Source organism: Melanotaenia boesemani, chromosome 21 (genome assembly GCF_017639745.1).
Source record: "Melanotaenia boesemani isolate fMelBoe1 chromosome 21, fMelBoe1.pri, whole genome shotgun sequence".
Taxonomy (NCBI): domain Eukaryota; kingdom Metazoa; phylum Chordata; class Actinopteri; order Atheriniformes; family Melanotaeniidae; genus Melanotaenia; species Melanotaenia boesemani.
In genome coordinates, this window is record NC_055702.1 from 1,046,869 (window position 1) to 1,067,946 (window position 21,078).

General features: G+C 48.3%; 1 protein-coding gene across 2 annotated transcripts in view; it reads right to left on the minus strand.

Annotated features, from left to right (window-relative positions):
• Positions 1-21,078, minus strand: part of LOC121632602 (cGMP-dependent protein kinase 1-like) — a 75,962-nt gene that overhangs the window by 9,484 nt on the left and 45,400 nt on the right. For both annotated transcript variants that reach the window (XM_041974233.1, XM_041974235.1), the window contains 5 exons: positions 18,085-18,148; positions 17,927-18,004; positions 17,747-17,841; positions 16,822-16,887; positions 16,002-16,076 (listed from right to left, as the gene is read on the minus strand). In XM_041974233.1, the coding sequence (XP_041830167.1) occupies positions 16,002-16,076; positions 16,822-16,887; positions 17,747-17,841; positions 17,927-18,004; positions 18,085-18,148 (378 nt within the window). The remainder of the gene's footprint in view (positions 1-16,001; positions 16,077-16,821; positions 16,888-17,746; positions 17,842-17,926; positions 18,005-18,084; positions 18,149-21,078) is intronic.

Consider the following 21,078-nt stretch of genomic DNA (forward strand, 5'->3'; position numbering starts at 1 on the left):
TCCTCCACATATACTCCATATATCCTCAATACATCCTCCATATATACTCCATATATCAGAATCAGAATCAGAATCAGAATCAGATTTATTGCCAAGTAACTTTCATTACAAGGAATTTGTTGTGATTTGACGGTGCCTACATATAAATAGATAAATATGAACCATAAAGATATGAACAAGCCAACTGAACATATAACATTAAGACTGAAAAACTATATAAGAGTGGAAATAAAAATTATGTACATAAAAATAAATAAGAGTAAAGTAGTGTATTTACATTAAATGAAATGTGCAGTCTGTAGTATAAAAATAAAAATGTACAAATTGAAGTGACCAATGAAGGGGGAGTGTGTTAATGCGTTGTCAGTCAGGTAAGTCTTTAGGTGAGTTCCAAAGCCTGATGGCAGAGGGGAAGAAACTGTTTTTGTGGCGGGAGGTTCTGGTTCTGATAGACCGCAGCCTCCGGCCAGAGGGGAGAGGATCAAACAGATGGTGTCCAGGGTGGGAGGGGTCAGCTGCTATCCTCCCTGCTCTCCTCAGGGTTCTGGAGGAGTAGAGTTCTGGGAGAGAAGGAAGGCTGCAGCCAATCACCTTTTCTGCAGAACGTATGATACGCTGCAGTCTGCACCTGTCCTTGGCAGAGGAAGCAGCGTACCAGACGGTGATGGAGGAGGTGAGGATGGACTCCACGATGGCAGTGTAGAAGTGGACCAGCATTGTCCGTGGTAGATTGAACTTCTTCAGCTGCCTCAGGAAGTACATCCTCTGCTGAGCCTTCTTGATGAGGGAGCTGATGTTCAGCTCCCATCTGAGGTCCTGGGAGATGATGGTGCCCAGGAAGCGGAAGGACTCCACAGTGTCCACTGGGGAGCCACGCAGGATGACAGGGGAGGGGGGGGGCTGTGCTCTTCCTGAAGTCCGTAATCATCTCTACTGTTTTGGAAGCATTGAGCTCCAGGCTGTTCTCGCTGCACCAAGCCATCAGACGGTCAATCTCCCATCTATAAGCAGACTCATCCCCACCAGAGATGAGTCCAATGAGGGTGGTGTCATCTGCAAACTTCAGGAGCTTGACAGACTGGTGACTGGAGGTGCAGCTGTTCGTGTACAGAGAGAAGAGCAGGGGAGAAAGAACACAGCCTTGCGGGGAGCCGGTGCTGATCGTCCTGGAGTCCGAAGTGTGGCTTCCCAGTCTCACGCGCTGCTTCCTGTCCGACAGGAAGTCTGTGATCCACCTGCAAGTGGTGTCGGGCACGTTGAGTTGTGAAAGCTTGTCCTGCAGACGAGCCGGGACGATCGTGTTAAATGCGGAGCTGAAATCCACAAACAGGATCCTGACGTAGGATCCTGCAGAGTCCAGGTGCTGGAGGATGAAGTGAGTGGCCAGATTTACAGCATCGTCTACAGACCTGTTGGCTCTGTAGGCAAACTGTAGGGGGTCCAGGAGTGAGTCCGTGATGGATTTGAGGTGGGACAGAACCAGGCGCTCAAAGGATTTCATGACCACAGAGGTCAGGGCGACGGGTCTGTAGTCATTCAGTCCTGTGGGTCCTGGTTTCTTGGGGACTGGGATGATAGTGGATGCCTTGAAACATGCTGGTACATGGCATGTCTCCAGTGAGATGTTGAAGATGTCCGTGAACAGAGGAGACAGCTGGTCTGCACAGTGCTTCAGGCAGGCTGGAGACACGGAGTCTGGCCCAGCAGCTTTGCGGGGGTTCTGTCTCTTGAAGAGCCTATTTACATCTCTTTCAAGGACAGAGAGAGGTGATGTTGGGGGGGATGTGGGGAGGGGGCACTGTAATGGTGAGAGGTGTACAGCCTCTATTGTGGTGGTGGGGGAGGGGCTGGTAGGCTGGAGCCGGTGTGAGGTGTGGTGGGGGGAGGTGTGAGAGCTGTCCAGGTGGTCTTCAAAGCGGCAGTAGAAGTCGTTGAGGTTGTTGGCAAGACGTCGATCGTTAGCAGCGGGGGGAGCTCTTGGCTTGTAGTTGGTGATCTGCCTGAGCCCCCTCCAGACAGAAGCAGAGTCGTTAGAGGAGAACTGATGTTGGAGTTTCTTTGAGTACAGCTGTTTAGCATTCCTCACCGCCCTGCTGAACCTGTACTTGGCCTCTATGTACTCTGCTCTGTTGCCACTTTTGAAAGCCTTTTCCTTTTCAGACCTCAACTGTCCCAGTCTGGATGTGAACCAGGGCTTGTCATTATTATAAGTCACCCAGGTGCGTGTTGGTACACAGCAGTCCTCACAGAAGCTGATGTATGAGGTTACAGCTTCTGTGTACTCATCCAGACTGGTGGAAGCAGCCCTGAAGACATCCCAGTCAGTGCAGTCCAGACACGCCTTTAAGTCTTCTGCAGCTTCACTAGACCACTTCTTTGATGTCCTCACCACAGGTTTAGAAAGTTTTAGTTTCTGTCTGTAGGCAGGAATCAGGTGGACCATGTTGTGGTCGGAGTGTCCCAGTGCAGCGCGGCTGACGGCGTGATATGCGTTACTGACGGTAGTGTAACAGTGATCGAGAATGTTCCCCTCCCTGGTAGCACATTTAATAAACTGTTTGTATTTAGGCAATTCCTGACTGAGTTTGCCTTTGTTGAAGTCCCCGAGGACAATAACCAAAGAGTCCGGGTTGGTCCGCTCCACTTCCAGTATCTGGTCGGCGAGTGCGCGCTGTGCGTCCTGCACGTTGCACTCCGGCGGAATGTAAACACCGACCAGAATGAAGGAGGCAAACTCACGTGGGGAGTAGAATGGTTTGCAGTTGATAATAAAAGTTTCCAGGAGGGGAGAACAGTGCCGTTGTATCACTGTTACGTCGTTGCACCAGCCAGCATTGGTGTAGAAACAAATACCTCCACCCTTTGTTTTGCCAGAGAGCCGCGTATCACGGTCCGCTCGGTGAAGCTGGAATCCATCCAGCTGTAGCGCGGAGTCCGGGATGTTCCCACACAGCCATGACTCGGTGAAGCACAAAACAGAGGATGAACGAAAGTCCTTGTTTCTCCTCAGCAGAAGATGAAGCTCGTCCATTTTATTGCCCAGTGAGCGCACATTAGAGAGAAATATTCCAGGTAGCGGCGTGCGTCTTCCTCGCTGGCGAAGGCGCACGAGCGCGCCACCTCGTTTCCCCCTGCGTCGGCGTAAAGTTAAGGTGAGGGCACCTTTGACTAAAAAGTCCACTAAAACTGCTGTAGGAGCCAGAAACTCGGGAAACAAACCCCGTGGAGTTCTTTCCCGAATGTTCAGGAGTTCTTCTGTAGTGTAAGAGAGCCGCGAACCGAAACAAAAAACGGTGTTTACAAACAAAACAAGACAAAACAGAGCGCACCAACAAATCGAGGCAGCCATCCGCGGCGCCATCTTGAACCAAATATCCTCCATACATCCTCCATACATCCTCCATATATACTCCATACATCCTCCATATACACTCCATATACGCTCCATGCAGCCTCCATACATCCTCCATACAGCCTCCATACATCCTCCATACATCCTCCATATATACGCCATATATACTCCATACATCCTCCTTACATCCTCCATATATACTCCATATATCCTCAATACATCCTCCATATATACTCCATATATCCTCCATACATCCTCCATACATCCTCCATATATACTCCATACATCCTCCATATATACTCCATATACACTCCATGCAGCCTCCATACATCCTCCATACAGCCTCCATACATCCTCCATACATCCTCCATATATACTCCATATACACTCCATGCAGCCTCCATACATCCTCCATACAGCCTCCATACATCCTCCATACATCCTCCATATATACTCCATATATCCTCCATACATACTCCATACATCCTCCATATATACTCCATACATCCTCCATATATACTCCATATACACTCCATGCAGCCTCCATACATCCTCCATACAGCCTCCATACATCCTCCATATATACGCCATATATACTCCATACATCCTCCATATTTACGCCATATATACTCCATACATCCTCCATACATCCTCGATATATACTCCATATATACTCCATACATCCTCCATATATCCTCCATACAGCCCCCATACATCCTCCATATATACGCCATATATCCTCCATACATCCTCCATATATCCTCCATACAGCCCCCATACATCCTCCATATATACGCCATATATACTCCATACAGCCCCCATACATCCTCCATATATACGCCATATATACTCCATACATCCTCCATACATCCTTGATATGTACTCCATATATACTCCTTACATCCTCTATATATCCTCCATACAGCCCCCATAAGTCCTCCATACATCCTCCATATGTACGCCATATATCCTCCATACATCCTCCATACAGCCCGCATACATCCTCCATATATACTCTATACATCCTCCATACTTCCTCCATACAGCCTCCATACATCCTCCATATATCCTCCATATGTACTCCATATATACTCCATACATCCTCCATATATCCTCCATACATCCTCCATATATCCTCCATACATCCTCCATATATCCTCCATACAGCCTGCATACATCCTCCATATATCCTTCATACATACTCCATATATACTCCATACATCCTCCATATATACTCCATACAGCCTCCATACATCCTCCATATATACGCCATACGTCCTCCATATACACTCCATACATACTCCATACAGCCTCCATACATCCGCCATACAGCCTCCATACATTCTCCATATACACTCCATACATCCTCCATATATCCTCCATACAGACTCCATACATCCTACATACAGCCTCCATACATCCTCCATACAGCCTCCATATATCGTCCATACAGCCTCCATACATCCTCCATGCAGCCTCCATACATCCTCCATACAACCTCCATATATAGTCCATACAGCCTCCATATACACTCCATACATCCTCCATATATACTCCAAACAGCCTCCATATTTACTCCATGCAGCCTCCATACATCCTCCATATATACTCCATACAGCCGTCATACATCCTCCATATATATCTTCTATACATCCTCCATACATCTTCCATATATACTCCATACATCCTCCATATATCCTCCATTTATACCATGGTCTGGGTGAATATTTGATTCTGATTGGCTGGAAGGAGTCCAACAAAAAGTGATAATGGACACCTATGATAGACGTGCCAGTCAAATAGCCTTATTGTTGTAAATTATTGCGGGTTAGGGTTACTAAACGCTAGTTGGTAACCGTGGCAACAGAAACTCAGACACTGGGCTGCAGGCGCGCCAGATCATCTCAGTGACGGCACATTCCTGTGAGAGGAGGCTTACTGGGCTCCGTCAGTCCAGGAGAGACATGGAGCAACATTTTGTCATCCCGCAACGTCCCAACGACCGGCGATCAGGGTCCACAAACGATAAACCAGCAGCGGTCAGAGTCCACAGACTTTAAACCAGCAGAGGTCAGGGTCCACAAACATTAAACCAGCAGCGGTCAGAGTCCACAAACGTTACACCAGCAGCGGTCAGAGTCCACAGACGTTAAACCAGCAGCGGTCAGAGTCCACTTACATTAAACCAGCAGCGGTCAGAGTCCACAGACGTCAATCCAGCAGCGGTCAGGGTCCACAGACGTTAAACCAGCAGCGGTCAGAGTCCACATACATTAAACCAGCAGCGGTCAGAGTCCACAGACGTCAAATAAGCAGCGGTCAGGGTCCACATACGTTAAACCAGCAGCGGTCAGAGTCCACAGACGTCAAACCAGCAGCTGTCAGGGTCCACATACGTTAAACCAGCAGCGGTCAGAGTCCACAGACGTCAAACCAGCAGCCGTCAGGGTCCACAGACGTTAAACCAGCAGCGGTCAGGGTCCACATACGTTAAACCAGCAGCGGTCAGAGTCCACAAACGTTAAACTGGCAGCGATCAGGGTCCACAAACGTGAAACCAGCAGCTGTCAGGGTCCACAGACGTCAAACCAGCAGCGGACAGGGTCCACATACATTAAACCAGCAGCGGTCAGGGTCCACAGACGTTAAACCAGCAGCAGACAGAGCCCACAAACGTTAAACCAGCAGCGGTCAGAGTCCACAAACGTTAAACCAGCAGCGGTCAGAGTCCACAGACGTCAAACCAGCGCGCGGCGATCAGGGTCCACATACATTAAACCAGCAGCAGTCAGGCTCCACAGACGTTAAACCAGCAGCGGTCAGGATCCACATACGTTAAACCAGCAGCGGTCAGGGTCCACAGACGTCAAACCAGCAGCGGTAGGAGTTCACAGACGTCAAACCAGCAGCGGTCAGAGTCCACAGACGTCAAACCAGCAGCGGTCAGGGTCCACATACATCAAACCAGCAGCGGTCAGGGTCCACATACGTTAAACCAGCAGCAGTCAGGGTCCACAAACGTTAAACCAGCAGCGGTCATGGTCCACATACGTCAAACCAGCAGCGGTCAGGGTCCACATACGTCAAACCAGCAGCGGTCAGGGTCCACATACGTTAAACCAGCAGCGGTCAGGGTCCACAGACGTTAAACCAGCAGCGGTCAGGGTACAGAAACGTTAAACCAGCAGCCGTCAGGGTCCACAAAAGTAAAACCAGCAGCGGTCAGAGTCCACAGATGTTAAACCAGCAGCGGTCAGATTCCACAGACGTTAAACCAGCAGCAGTCAGAGTCCACAGACGTTAAACCAGCAGCGATCAGGGTCCACAAACGTTAAACCAGCAGCGGTCAGAGTCCACAGACGTTAAACCAGCAGCGGTCAGGGTCCACAGATATTAAACCAGCAGCGGTCAGAGTCCACATACGTTAAACCAGCAGCGGTTAGAGGCTTTAAACCAGCAGCGGTCAGGGTCCACAAACGTTAAACCAGCAGCGGTCAGAGTCCACAAACGTTAAACCAGCAGCGGTCAGAGTCCACAGACGTTAAACCAGCAGTGGTCAGGGTCCACAGATGTTAAACCAGCAGCGGTCAGGGTCCACATACATCAAACCAGCAGCGGTCAGGGTCCACAGACGTGAAACAGCAGCGGTCGGAGTCCACAGACGTCAAACCAGCAGCGGTCAGAGTCCACAGACGTTAAACCAGCAGCGGTCAGAGTCCAGAAACGTTAAACCAGCAGCGGTCAGAGTCCACAAAGTTTAAACCAGCAACGGTCAGAGTCCACAAACGTTAAACCAGCAGCGGTCAGAGTCCACAAACGTTAAACCAGCAGCGGTCAGAGTCCACAGACGTCAATCCAGCAGCGGTCAGGGTCCACAGACGTTAAACCAGCAGCGGTCAGAGTCCACATACATTAAACCAGCAGCGGTCAGAGTCCACAGACGTCAAATAAGCAGCGGTCAGGGTCCACATACGTTAAACCAGCAGCGGTCAGAGTCCACAGACGTCAAACCAGCAGCTGTCAGGGTCCACATACATCAAACCAGCAGCGGTCAGGGTCCACAAACGTTAAACCAGCAGCGGTCAGAGTCCACAAATGTTAAACCAGCAGCGGTCAGGGTCCACATACATCAAACCAGCAGCGGTCAGGGTCCACAAACGTTAAACCAGCAGCGGTCAGGGTCCACAAACGTTAAACCAGCAGCGGTCAGAGTCCACAGACGTTAAACCAGCAGCGGTCAGAGTCCACAAAGTTTAAACCAGCAACGGTCAGAGTCCACAAATGTTAAACCAGCAGCGGTCAGAGTCCACAAACGTTAAACCAGCAGCAGTCAGAGTCCACAAATCTTAAACCAGCAGCGGTCAGAGTCCACAAACGTTAAACCAGCAGCGGTCAGAGTCCACAAACGTTAAACCAGCAGCGGTCAGAGTCCACAGACGTCAATCCAGCAGCGGTCAGGGTCCACAGACGTTAAACCAGCAGCGGTCAGAGTCCACATACATTAAACCAGGAGCGGTCAGAGTCCACAAACGTTAAACCAGCAGCAGTCAGGGTCCACAAACGTTAAACCAGCAGCGGTCAGAGTCCACAAACGTTAAACCAGCAGCGGTCAGAGTTCACAGACGTTAAACCAGCAGCGGTCAGAGTCCACAAATGTTAAACCAGCAGCGGTCAGGGTCCACATACATCAAACCAGCAGCGGTCAGGGTCCACAAACGTTAAACCAGCAGCGGTCAGGGTCCACAAACGTTAAACCAGCAGCGGTCAGAGTCCACAGACGTTAAACCAGCAGCGGTCAGAGTCCAGAAACGTTAAACCAGCAGCGGTCAGAGTCCACAAAAGAAAAACCAGCAGCGGTCAGAGTCCACAAACGTTAAACCAGGAGCGGTCAGAGTCCACAGACGTTTAACCAGCAGCAGTCAGGGTCCACAAACGTTAAACCAGCAGCGGTCAGAGTTCACAGACGTTAAACCAGCAGCGGTCAGAGTCCACAAATGTTAAACCAGCAGCGGTCAGGGTCCACATACATCAAACCAGCAGCGGTCAGGGTCCACAAACGTTAAACCAGCAGCGGTCAGGGTCCACAAACGTTAAACCAGCAGCGGTCAGGGTCCACAAACGTTAAACCAGCAGCGGTCAGGGTCCACAAACTTTAAACCAGCAGCGGTCAGAGTCCACGGACGTTAAACCAGCAGCGGTCAGAGTCCACAAATGTTAAACCAGCAGCGGTCAGAGTCCACAAACGTTAAACCAGCAGCGGTCAGAGTCCACAAACGTTAAACCAGCAGCGGTCAGAGTCCACAGACGTCAAACCAGCAGCGGTCTGGGTCTACAGACGTCAAACCAGCAGCGGTCAGGGTCCACATACGTTAAACCAGCAGCGGTCAGAGTCCACAGACGTTTAACCAGCAGCAGTCAGGGTCCACAGACGTTAAACCAGCAGCGGTCAGGGTCCACAGATATTAAACCAGCAGCGGTCAGAGTCCACATACGTTAAACCAGCAGCGGTTAGACGCTTTAAACCAGCAGCGGTCAGGGTCCACAAACGTTAAACCAGCAGCGGTCAGAGTCCACAAACGTTAAACCAGCAGCGGTCAGAGTCGACAGACGTTAAACTAGCAGCGGTCAGGGTCCACAGATGTTAAACCAGCAGTGGTCAGGGTCCACATACATCAAACCAGCAGCGGTCAGGGTCCACAGACGTGAAACAGCAGCGGTAGGAGTCCACAGACGTCAACCCAGCAGCGGTCAGAGTCCACAAACGTTACACCAGGAGCGGTCAGAGTCCACAGACGTTAAACCAGCAGCGGTCAGGGTCCACAGACGTTAAACCAGCAGCGGTCAGAGTCCACAAAAGTTAAACCAGCAGCGGTCAGAGTCCACAGACGTTAAACCAGCAGCGGTCAGAGTCCACAGACGTCAAACCAGCAGCGGTCTGGGTCCACATACGTTAAACCAGAAGCGGTCAGGGTCCACAGACGTTAAACCAGCAGCAGCCAGAGTCTACAGACGTCAAACTAGCAGCGGTCAGGGTCCACAAACGTTAAACCAGCAGCGGTCAGAGTCCACAAACGTTAAACCAGAAGCGGTCAGGGTCCACAGACGTTAAACCAGCAGCGGCCAGAGTCTACAGACGTCAAACTAGCAGCGGTCAGGGTCCACAAACGTTAAACCAGCAGCGGTCAGAGTCCACAAACGTTAAACCAGCAGCGGCCAGAGTCTACAGACGTCAAACTAGCAGCGGTCAGGGTCCACAAACGTTAAACCAGCAGCGGTCAGAGTCCACAGACGTTTAACCAGCAGCAGTCAGGGTCCACAAACGTTAAACCAGCAGCGGTCAGAGTCCACAAACGTTAAACCAGCAGCGGTCAGAGTTCACAGACGTTAAACCAGCAGCGGTCAGAGTCCACAAATGTTAAACCAGCAGCGGTCAGGGTCCACATACATCAAACCAGCAGCGGTCAGGGTCCACAAACGTTAAACCAGCAGCGGTCAGGGTCCACAAACGTTAAACCAGCAACGGTCAGAGTCCACAGACGTTAAACCAGCAGCGGTCAGAGTCCAGAAACGTTAAACCAGCAGCGGTCAGAGTCCACAAAGTTTAAACCAGCAACGGTCAGAGTCCACAAATGTTAAACCAGCAGCGGTCAGAGTCCACAAACGTTAAACCAGCAGCAGTCAGAGTCCACAAATCTTAAACCAGCAGCGGTCAGAGTCCACAAATGTTAAACCAGCAGCGGTCAGAGTCCACAAACGTTAAACCAGCAGCGGTCAGGGTCCACAAACGTTAAACCAGCAGCGGTCAGAGTCCACAGACGTCAATCCAGCAGCGGTCAGGGTCCACAGACGTTAAACCAGCAGCGGTCAGAGTCCACATACATTAAACCAGCAGCGGTCAGAGTCCACAGACGTCAAATAAGCAGCGGTCAGGGTCCACATACGTTAAACCAGCAGCGGTCAGAGTCCACAGACGTCAAACCAGCAGCTGTCAGGGTCCACATACGTTAAACCAGCAGCGGTCAGAGTCCACAGACGTCAAACCAGCAGCCGTCAGGGTCCACAGACGTCAAACCAGCAGCTGTCAGGGTCCACATACGTTAAACCAGCAGCGGTCAGAGTCCACAGACGTCAAACCAGCAGCCGTCAGGGTCCACAGACGTTAAACCAGCAGCGGTCAGGGTCCACATACGTTAAACCAGCAGCGGTCAGAGTCCACAAACGTTAAACCGGCAGCGATCAGGGTCCACAAACGTGAAACCAGCAGCTGTCAGGGTCAACAAACGTTAAACCAGCAGCGGTCAGGGTCCACAGACGTCAAACCAGCAGCGGACAGGGTCCACATACATTAAACCAGCAGCGGTCAGGGTCCACAGACGTTAAACCAGCAGCAGTCAGAGCCCACAAACATTAAACCAGCAGCGGTCAGAGTCCACAAACGTTAAACCAGCAGCGGTCAGAGTCCACAGACGTCAAACCAGCGCGCGGCGATCAGGGTCCACATACATTAAACCAGCAGCAGTCAGGCTCCACAGACGTTAAACCAGCAGCGGTCAGGATCCACAAACGTTAAACCAGCAGCGGTCAGGGTCCACAGACGTCAAACCAGCAGCGGTAGGAGTTCACAGACGTCAAACCAGCAGCGGTCAGAGTCCACAGACGTCAAACCAGCAGCGGTCAGGGTCCACATACATCAAACCAGCAGCGGTCAGGGTCCACATACGTTAAACCAGCAGCAGTCAGGGTCCACAAACGTCAAACCAGCAGCGGTCAGGGTCCACATACGTCAAACCAGCAGCGGTCAGGGTCCACAGACGTTAAACCAGCAGTGGTCAGAGTCCACAAAAGTTAAACCAGCAGCGGTCAGGGTCCACAAACGTTAAACCAGCAGCGGTCAGGGTCCACATACGTCAAACCAGCAGCGGTCAGGGTCCACATACGTTAAACCAGCAGCGGTCAGGGTCCACAGACGTTAAACCAGCAGCGGTCAGGGTACACAAACGTTAAACCAGCAGCCGTCAGGGTCCACAAAAGCAAAACCAGCAGCGGTCAGAGTCCACAGATGTTAAACCAGCAGCGGTCAGATTCCACAGACGTTAAACCAGCAGCAGTCAGAGTCCACAGACGTTAAACCAGCAGCGATCAGGGTCCACAAACGTTAAACCAGCAGCGGTCAGAGTCCACAGACGTTAAACCAGCAGCGATCAGGGTCCACAAATGTTAAACCAGCAGCGGTCAGAGTCCACAGACGTCAAACCAGCAGCGGTCAGGGTCCACATACATCAAACCAGCAGCGGTCAGGGTCCACAAATGTTAAACCAGCAGCGGTCAGAGTCCACAAACGTTAAACCAGCAGCGGTCAGAGTCCAAAGACGTTAAACCAACAGCGGTCAGGGTCCACAAACGTTAAACCAGCAGCGGTCACAGTCCACAGACGTTAAACCAGCAGCGGTCAGAGTCCACAAACGTTAAACCAGCAACGGTCAGAGTCCACAGACGTTAAACCAGCAGCGGTCAGAGTCCACAGACGTTGAACCAGCAGGGGTCAGAGGCTTTAAACCAGCAGCGGTCAGGGTCCACAAACGTTAAACCAGCAGCGGTCAGAGTCCACAAACGTTAAACCAGCAGCGGTCAGAGTCCATAAAGGTTAAACCAGCAGCGGTCAGAGTCCATAAAGGTTAAACCAGCAGCGGTCAGAGTCCACAAACATTAAACCAGCAGCGGTCAGAGTCCACAAAGTTTAAACCAGCAACGGTCAGAGTCAACAAATGTTAAACCAGCAGCGGTCAGGGTCCACAAACGTTAAACCAGCAGCGGTCAGGGTCCACATACATTAAACCAGCAGCGGTCAGGGTCCACAAACGTTAAACCAGCAGCGGTCAGATTCCACAAACGTTAAACCAGCAGCGGTTAGAGTCCACAAACTTTAAACCAGCAGCGGTTAGGGTCCACAGACGTCAAACCAGCAGCAGTCAGGGTCCACAAATGTTAAACCAGCAGCGGTCAGAGTCCACAGACGTTAAACCAACAGCGGTCAGGGTCCACAAACGTTAAACCAGCAGCGGTCACAGTCCACAGACGTTAAACCAGCAGCGGTCAGAGTCCACAAACGTTAAACCAGCAACGGTCAGAGTCCACAAACGTTAAACCAGCAGCGGTCAGAGTCCACAGACGTTAAACCAGCAGCGGTCAGAGTCCACAAACGTTAAACCAGCAGCGGTCAGAGTCCACAGACGTATAAGCAGCAGCGGTCAGAGTCCACAGACGTTAAACCAGCAGCGGTCAGGGTCCACAGACATTCAACCAGCAGCGGTCAGAGTCCACAGACGTTAAACCAGCAGCGGTCAGAGTCCACAGACGTTAAACCAGCAGGGGTCAGAGGCTTTAAACCAGCAGCGGTCAGGGTCCACAAACGTTAAACCAGAAGGGGTCAGAGTCCACAAACATTAAACCAGCAGGGGTCAGAGTCCACAGACGTTAAACCAGCATCGGTCAGAGTCCACAAACGTTAAACCAGCAGCGGTCAGAGTCCACAAACATTAAACCAGCAGGGGTCAGAGTCCACAGACGTTAAACCAGCAGGGGTCAGGGTCCACAAACGTTAAACCAGCATCGGTCAGAGTCCACAAACGTTAAACCAGCAGGGGTCAGAGGTTTTAAACCAGCAGCGGTTAGGGTCCACAAACGTTAAACCAGCAGCGGTCAGAGTCCACAAACGTTAAACCAGCAGCGGTCAGAGTCCACAGACGTTAAACCAGCAGCGGTCAGGGTCCACAAACGTTAAACCAGCAGCGGTCAGAGTCCACAGACGTTAAACCAGCAGCGGTCAGGGTCCACAAACGTTAAACCAGCAGCGGTCAGAGTCCACAGACGTTAAACCAGCAGCGGTCAGGGTCCACAAACGTTAAACCAGCAGCGGTCAGAGTCCACAAACGTTAAACCAGCAGCGGTCAGAGTCCACAAACCTTAAACCAGCAGCGGTCAGGGTCCACATACATCAAACCAGCAGCGGTCAGAGTCCACAAACGTTAAACCAGCAGCGGTCAGAGTCCACAGACGTTAAACCAGCAGCGGTCAGGGTCCACAAACGTTAAACCAGCAGCGGTCAGAGTCCACAGACGTTAAACCAGCAGCGGTCAGGGTCCACAAACGTTAAACCAGCAGCTGTCAGAGTCCACAAACGTTAAATCAGCAGCGGTCAGAGTCCACAAACTTTAAACCAGCAGCGGTCAGAGTCCACAAACGTTAAACCAGCAGCGGTCAGAGTCCACAAACGTTAAACCAGCAGCGGTCAGCGTCCACAAACTTTAAACCAGCAACGGTCAGAGTCCACAAATGTTAAAGTTATGTTCTTCAAACGCCACTATGGACATGCCAGTATCTTTATGAAATGTAACGATCAACGGCAATGTTACATTTAATTTTAAAAAGGTTGTCGCCTCTTTTTCTGTCTTGATTACCTTACTTACATACTTGATACAGAGTGAATGGTGGATAACATCATAAAAAAGATTTAGGATAAATTTAATGATTGTTTTAATGGTCAGAGTGAATGGTGGATAATATTTCTTACAATAAAAACGATGTAGGAAATTATCTGTGCACTTTGACTGAAATAAAATGTGGCATCATCCTCTGGACACACACAAGCTGTAAGAACTACAAAGTCGATCATCGAACTGCGGCCTAGAGTGTCCTGGTGCTAAGTGCACATGTGGACACTCTTATATCTGAACAAGGTGTGGACAATCCATGACGAGCACAAAAGTCCAGCAACAAAACACCACTCAGATTTAGATTAGGGGGGCCGTTCCTCCCAATCACGCCCCTCCAGGTCTCGCTGTCATTGCCCATGTGAGCATTGAAGTCCTCCAGCAGAACGAGGGAGTCCCTGGCAGGAGTGCTCTCCAACACCCCCTCCAAGGACTCCAAAAAGGGTGGGTACTCTGAACTGCTGTTTGGTGAATAAGCACAAACGCTCAGGACCCGTCCCCCCACCTGGAGGCGGAGGGAGGCTACCCTTTCGCCCACCGGGGTAAACCCCAACATGCAGGCGCCAAGTCGGGGGGCAATGAGCATGCCCCCACCTGCTCGGCACCTCTCACCGGGAGCAACTCCAGAATGGAAGAGGGTCCAGCCCTTCTCAAGGACAGTAGTTCCAGAGCCCAAGTCGTACGTCGAGGTGAGTCCAATGTTACGGCCGCTGCTCATTGCCAGCAGCTGTGGCTCATCCTGATGGTTATTGCCTGGCCTGGAGGTCTGTTTGGACTGGCTGGTTCAGACACACCCTGGTCTCCTCCCCGCTGATTGACTCAACGCCCAGCCAATCATAAGGCAGCTTGGTTGGAGATCAGGAAATAAAGGACTGCTGCAGAGCTCATTCGAGAGGGAGAAGCTAGATAGCACAGGCTGCTTCTCCTCACTCTGGCAGACTTATGGTGGCACTACTTTCCCTTTGGGGATTTTGTAATAGTCTTGTTGGTGTGGGCTTGCCTTTGTATACACACAGTTTTGGTTTGAGTTGTGCTTTGAGTTATTATGTGTTCTGCCAGTTTTATTAATTTTGGTGTTTAACTTTGTTTAGGTTGTGTTGGGCTAGGTTAGTGTGTTTTATTTGTGACAACGGTCACATTAGTTTATTGGAACTGCTGCAGTTTTGTTGTTTAGTTATGACGCTGAGTTAGGGGCACACCTTTGTTTATATGAATTTGTCTTAGTTTAATTTACTCAGCGGATTTTGGTTAAGGTTTAGTAATCCCCTTTTTGTGTTTCTTTCAGCAGTTTCACCAACCCCAACACTATTCATGTTTCACTTCCTATTTTATTTGTTTGACTTCCTGTTTTATCCTATATTTATACTCATCACAATAAAATACCGTGTTTCATTTGTACATCTGTCCACGACTGTTGTTTATGTTGCACCCCGTTCATACCCCTTGAAAACCGGACGCAACATCCAACTATATCTAGCCGGAACCGCTCAACCTCGCGCACCAGCTTAGGCTCCTTCCCCGCCAGAGAGGTGACATTCCACGTCCCTAGAGCTAGCTTCTGCAGCCGAGGATCAGACCACCAGGGTCCCCGCCTCTGGCAGCCACCCAGCTCACACGGCACCCCTATGGCCCCTCCTGCAGGTGGTGAGCCCACGGGAGGGGGGCCCAGACATGCACAGGAAATTTCTATCAAACAAAAACTATTGGAAGCACCAAAAGAAATATAAAAACCTCCCCATCTTTGCTGAGTACAACAGTCATACTCTGTCATTGGTTTGATTTTTTTTTTTTACTTTTTATCTTTGCTTTGTTGAGTCTAGAAAAATGTCTTTTTTGGTGTTGTAGAAATGACCACCCAGTCTGCTCCTCGCTGCAGCCGGTATTATTAGCTGCTCTTACATAAGCTGAGTATCCAGTTTCTGTTGTAAACATCCACAAACATGTTGGAGCAAAAATGACCGAGGTCATCACAACTCAACCACCACACCAGGTTTCACATTCAAGCTAATGTTATTTAGTCCCAAAATATCCAACTTCAGGAAAGGTGTTTTAAACGTGGAAAAGTTAACTATCTGCTGTCAGAAGTCCTCTAGGAAGTCTTAATGTTGTGATTTAAGTCACGCAGGTGCTGGAAAACTGAGGTTGTGTGTTACACCTACTTGGCTTTAGCTTCAGCGTCATCGTAGGCTTTGCTGGAAACGTCATCCAGTCCACCAATCAGATGCTTGAATGAGCTGAGGAGGAAAAGACATCATTTATGTTGCTCTTTTTTACAGTTTAGTCAGAAACAGGGTTAATGCAGTGCTGCCTGAGAACACCAGCATCCAGCCTTGTCCCATGCACACAGAGATTCCTTCTAATGATTTATATTGTAGGCCAGTGATCAGCAAGCTTTTTAACCTTATTCAGGGTTAGATTATGCTCACAGGTTTGGGCTTTTTATTCAGGCTAATTATAATTAACCAGCATCAAAAACTTTGGTCCAACAGATGTTGAACATCCTGGACATTGTGGATGGAAATGTAGGGCTTTGCTGTTTTTCATGGCGCCCCCGTCATGCTAGCTAACTGCGTGTCAACATGCTGTCACCGGGTGCCGGATGTTGATATCTGTGACAGTAAACTTTACGACTTTTTTGGAATTGGGGTTGTATTTCTCATCTTATTGGATTAACTGCTGACATAATTGTTAAAATCCTTGATTATCTCAACAGACGCTTGCTGCAGGTCTGTAAAATCCTCCTGATCCCGAACTCGTATCTGCTTGAAGCCATTTGGTTTAGTGTGCAGTTTGTGATGATGACCAGCAGAGGGCAGCATCACGCTGCAGGTTTAAACAGTCTGACAGGATCAGACCCAGAAACCCAGACTCAGCTGTAAAGGGACATTTCACAGAGAAACCGAGACACAGAAGCAGCTGATCGAACTGACTGATCAGCTGATCAATCTCAGTTTAAGTGTGTCAGGAAAGAACACTCACTCTCTATCGATGACCAGGCAGGTGACGGTCCCAGCGGCAATGACGTTGGCTGTTCTCACGTCCTCCCTGTTAACACACACACACAAACACACACACGAACGACACACGTAAAAAAACTTCTGAGAAAACCTTTTCTTTACTTCCAAACTTACTCATTTTCCAACATCATCTAGAATTCCTACCACCAGGATTTCACCACCTAACTGGACTTATCCTCACCTGAAAGAAGGTCACATGACCGACATTGGTCATGTGACCAGCATACTGTTGGTTATATGACCATATTTTATACATTTTTTATGTATTTGTAAGAATGTCTTTATGTTCAGAAAGAAAACACATTCAGTAAAAAGTGGACTAAACATGAAACATTTCACAAACATACAAATAAAAATAAGAATCAGAAAAGTTCTAAAAATGTTTAAAAGTCTGAACATGTGTGAAGTGTTTTCCACATTTCCTGATGGATTCTGTAAATATTCTGAAAATGAAATATTTAAAATAAAGTGTGGTAAGCAGAACTTCGGCTTGGACACGCTCCGCCGTGTAGAGCCGCTCTGGTTCTAATGAAGCTGAACACGATGCGGCCTCTCCTGCTCCGTAAAGAGTCCATGCAAAAAGGGGCAGGACTGTTGTTTGATGGACCATGCAGCCAACCACATGTGAGAACAGAATGGGATCATACCATTATGTAGATGAAGGGAGGGGGGATTTCTGACCAACTCACAAACCATTCAGAATGTTTAAATCAGCTCAAAATGGAAGCTGTGAGTGATTCTGTGGATGTTTGAAAATGATCCTCCCATCACTTCTCCCCACACTCCCCAGGATAAAACCCCTAAAAGTCTGAAGTTTTTCTGTTTGAAGAAAAAACTTCTGGAAGAGTTTGAGGAAAAACTAATGGCGTTGGGTCACATGAACTTACCCTTGCAGCGCTCTTTCGCCAAACCACTCTCCTCTGCTGAGCTCCCGCAGGTGTATTGGCTCCTGATTGACTGAATCCCCCTGGGTCACGTCCACCTGCAGGGGATGCGGTCAACAGATGATGAGGACAACTCAGCAGATCCATAATGATGAGATCAGCGTGAAGGAGGAAGATGCTGACCTTCCCCTTGCTGATGATGAAGAAGGTGTCTCCTCGAGCTCCCTGTCTGATGATGTACTCTCCATCTTCGTAGTGAGTCTGAATGCAGTAAAACATTTTCTAACTGGATGGTTTACAGCAGGACGCCACCACAGAAGAAGACATGGTGAAAGCCTCACCTCCTCCATGACATCAGCCAGCTTACTGAGAGTTTCCTCAGAAAGACCCTGGAAGGTCGGAACGCTGCAGACACAGATTTTGTTGTTGTGAACATAATACAGGGAATCCTGGACACCTGAGATTAACTTCGTGTTTCTGAGGGAAACCTGAGATTAACGTCATGTTTCTGATGGAAACCTGAGATTAACGTCATGTTTGTGATGGAAACCTGAGATTAACGTCATGTTTGTGATGGAAACTTGAGATTAACGTCATGTTTCTGAGGGAAACCTGAGATTAACGTCATGTTTCTGAGGGAAACCTGAGATTAACGTCATGTTTCTGAGGGAAACCTGAGATTAACGTCATGTTTCTGATGGAAACTTGAGATTAACGTCATGTTTCTGAGGGAAACCTGAGATTAACGTCATGTTTCTGAGGGAAACCTGAGATTAACGTCATGTTTCTGAGGGAAACCTGAGATTAACGTCATGTTTCTGATGGAAACCTGAGATTAACGTCATGTTTCTGAGGGAAACCTGAGATTAACGTCATGTTTCTGATGGAAACCTGAGACTAACGTCATGTTTCTGATGGAAACCTGAGATTAACGTCATGTTTCTGATGGAAACCTGAGACTAACGTCATGTTTCTGAGATTAACGTCATGTTTCTGATGGAAACCTGAGATTAACGTCATGTTTCTGATGGAAACCTGAGATTAACGTCATGTTTCTGAGGGAAACCTGAGATTAACGTAATGTTTCTGATGGAAACCTGAGATTAACGTCACGTTTCTGATGGAAACCTGAGACTAACGTCATGTTTCTGATGGAAACCTGAGATTAACGTCATGTTTCTGATGGAAACCTGAGACTAACGTCATGTTTCTGAGATTAACGTCATGTTTCTGATGGAAACCTGAGATTAACGTCATGTTTCTTATGGAAACCTGAGATTAACGTCATGTTTCTGATGGAAACCTGAGATTAACGTCATGTTTGTGATGGAAACTTGAGATTAACGTCATGTCTCTGATGGAAACCTGAGATTAACGTCATGTTTCTGATGGAAACCTGAGATTAACGTCATGTTTCTGATGGAAACCTGAGATTAACGTCATGTTTCTGAGGGAAACCTGAGATTAACGTCATGTTTCTGATGGAAACCTGAGATTAACGTCATGTTTCTGATGGGAACCTGAGATTAACGTCATGTTTCTGAGGGAAACCTGAGATTAACGTCATGTTTCTGATGGAAACCTGAGATTAACGTCATGTTTCTGATGGAAACCTGAGACTAACGTCATGTTTCTGATGGAAACCTGAGATTAACGTCATGTTTCTGATGGAAACCTGAGATTAACGTCATGTTTCTGATGGAAACCTGAGACTAACGTCATGTTTCTGATGGAAACCTGAGATTAACGTCATGTTTCTGATGGAAACCTGAGATTAACGTCATGTTTCTGAGGGAAACCTGAGATTAACGTCATGTTTCTGATGGAAACCTGAGATTAACGTCATGTTTCTGATGGAAACCTGAGATTAACGTCATGTTTCTGATGGAAACCTGAGATTAACGTCATGTTTCTGAGGGAAACCTGAGATTAACGTCATGTTTCTGAGGGACACCTGAGATTAACGTCACATTTCTGATGGAAACCTGAGACTAACGTCATGTTTCTGATGGAAACCTGAGATTAACGTCACGTTTCTGATAGAAACCTGAGATTAACGTCACGTTTTTGATGGAAACCTGAGATTAACGTCACGTTTCTGATGGAAACCTGAGATTAACGTCACGTTTCTGATGGAAACCTGAGACTAACGTCATGTTTCTGATGGAAACCTGAGATTAATGTCATGTTTCTGAGGGAAACCTGAGATTAACGTCATGTTTCTGATGGAAACCTGAGATTAACGTCATGTTTCTGAGGGAAACCTGAGATTAACGTCATGTTTCTGATGGAAACCTGAGATTAACGTCATGTTTCTGAGGGAAACCTGAGATTAACGTCACGTTTCTGATGGAAACCTGAGATTAACGTCATGTTTCTGAGGGACACCTGAGATTAACGTCACATTTCTGATGGAAACCTGAGACTAACGTCATGTTTCTGATGGAAACCTGAGATTAACGTCACGTTTCTGATGGAAACCTGAGATTAACGTCACGTTTCTGATGGAAACCTGAGGTTAACGTCACGTTTCTGAGGGAAACCTGAGATTAACGTCATGTTTCTGATGGAAACCTGAGACTAACGTCATGTTTCTGATGGAAACCTGAGATTAACGTCATGTTTCTGATGGAAACCTGAGATTAACGTCATGTTTCTGATGGAAACCTGAGATTAACGTCATGTTTCTGATGGAAACCTGAGATTAACGTCATGTTTCTAATGGAAACCTGAGATTAACGTCATGTTTCTGAGGGAAACCTGAGATTAACGTCATGTTTCTGATGGAAACCTGAGATTAACGTCATGTTTCTGAGGGAAACCTGAGATTAACGTCATGTTTCTGAGGGAAACCTGAGATTAACGTCATGTTTCTGAGGGAAACCTGAGATTAACGTCATGTTTCTGATGGAAACCTGAGATTAACGTCATGTTTCTGATGGAAACCTGAGATTAATGTCATGTTTCTGAGGGAAACCTGAGATTAACGTCATGTTTCTGAGGGAAACCTGAGATTAACGTCATGTTTCTGATGGAAACCTGAGATTAACGTCATGTTTCTGATGGAAACCTGAGACTAACGTCATGTTTCTGATGGAAACCTGAGATTAACTTCATGTTTCTGAGGGAAACCTGAGACTAACGTCATGTTTCTGATGGAAACCTGAGACTAACGTCATGTTTCTGATGGAAACCTGAGATTAACGTCATGTTTCTGATGGAAACCTGAGATTAACGTCATGTTTCTGATGGAAACCTGAGATTAACGTCATGTTTCTGATGGAAACCTGAGATTAACGTCATGTTTCTAATGGAAACCTGAGATTAACGTCATG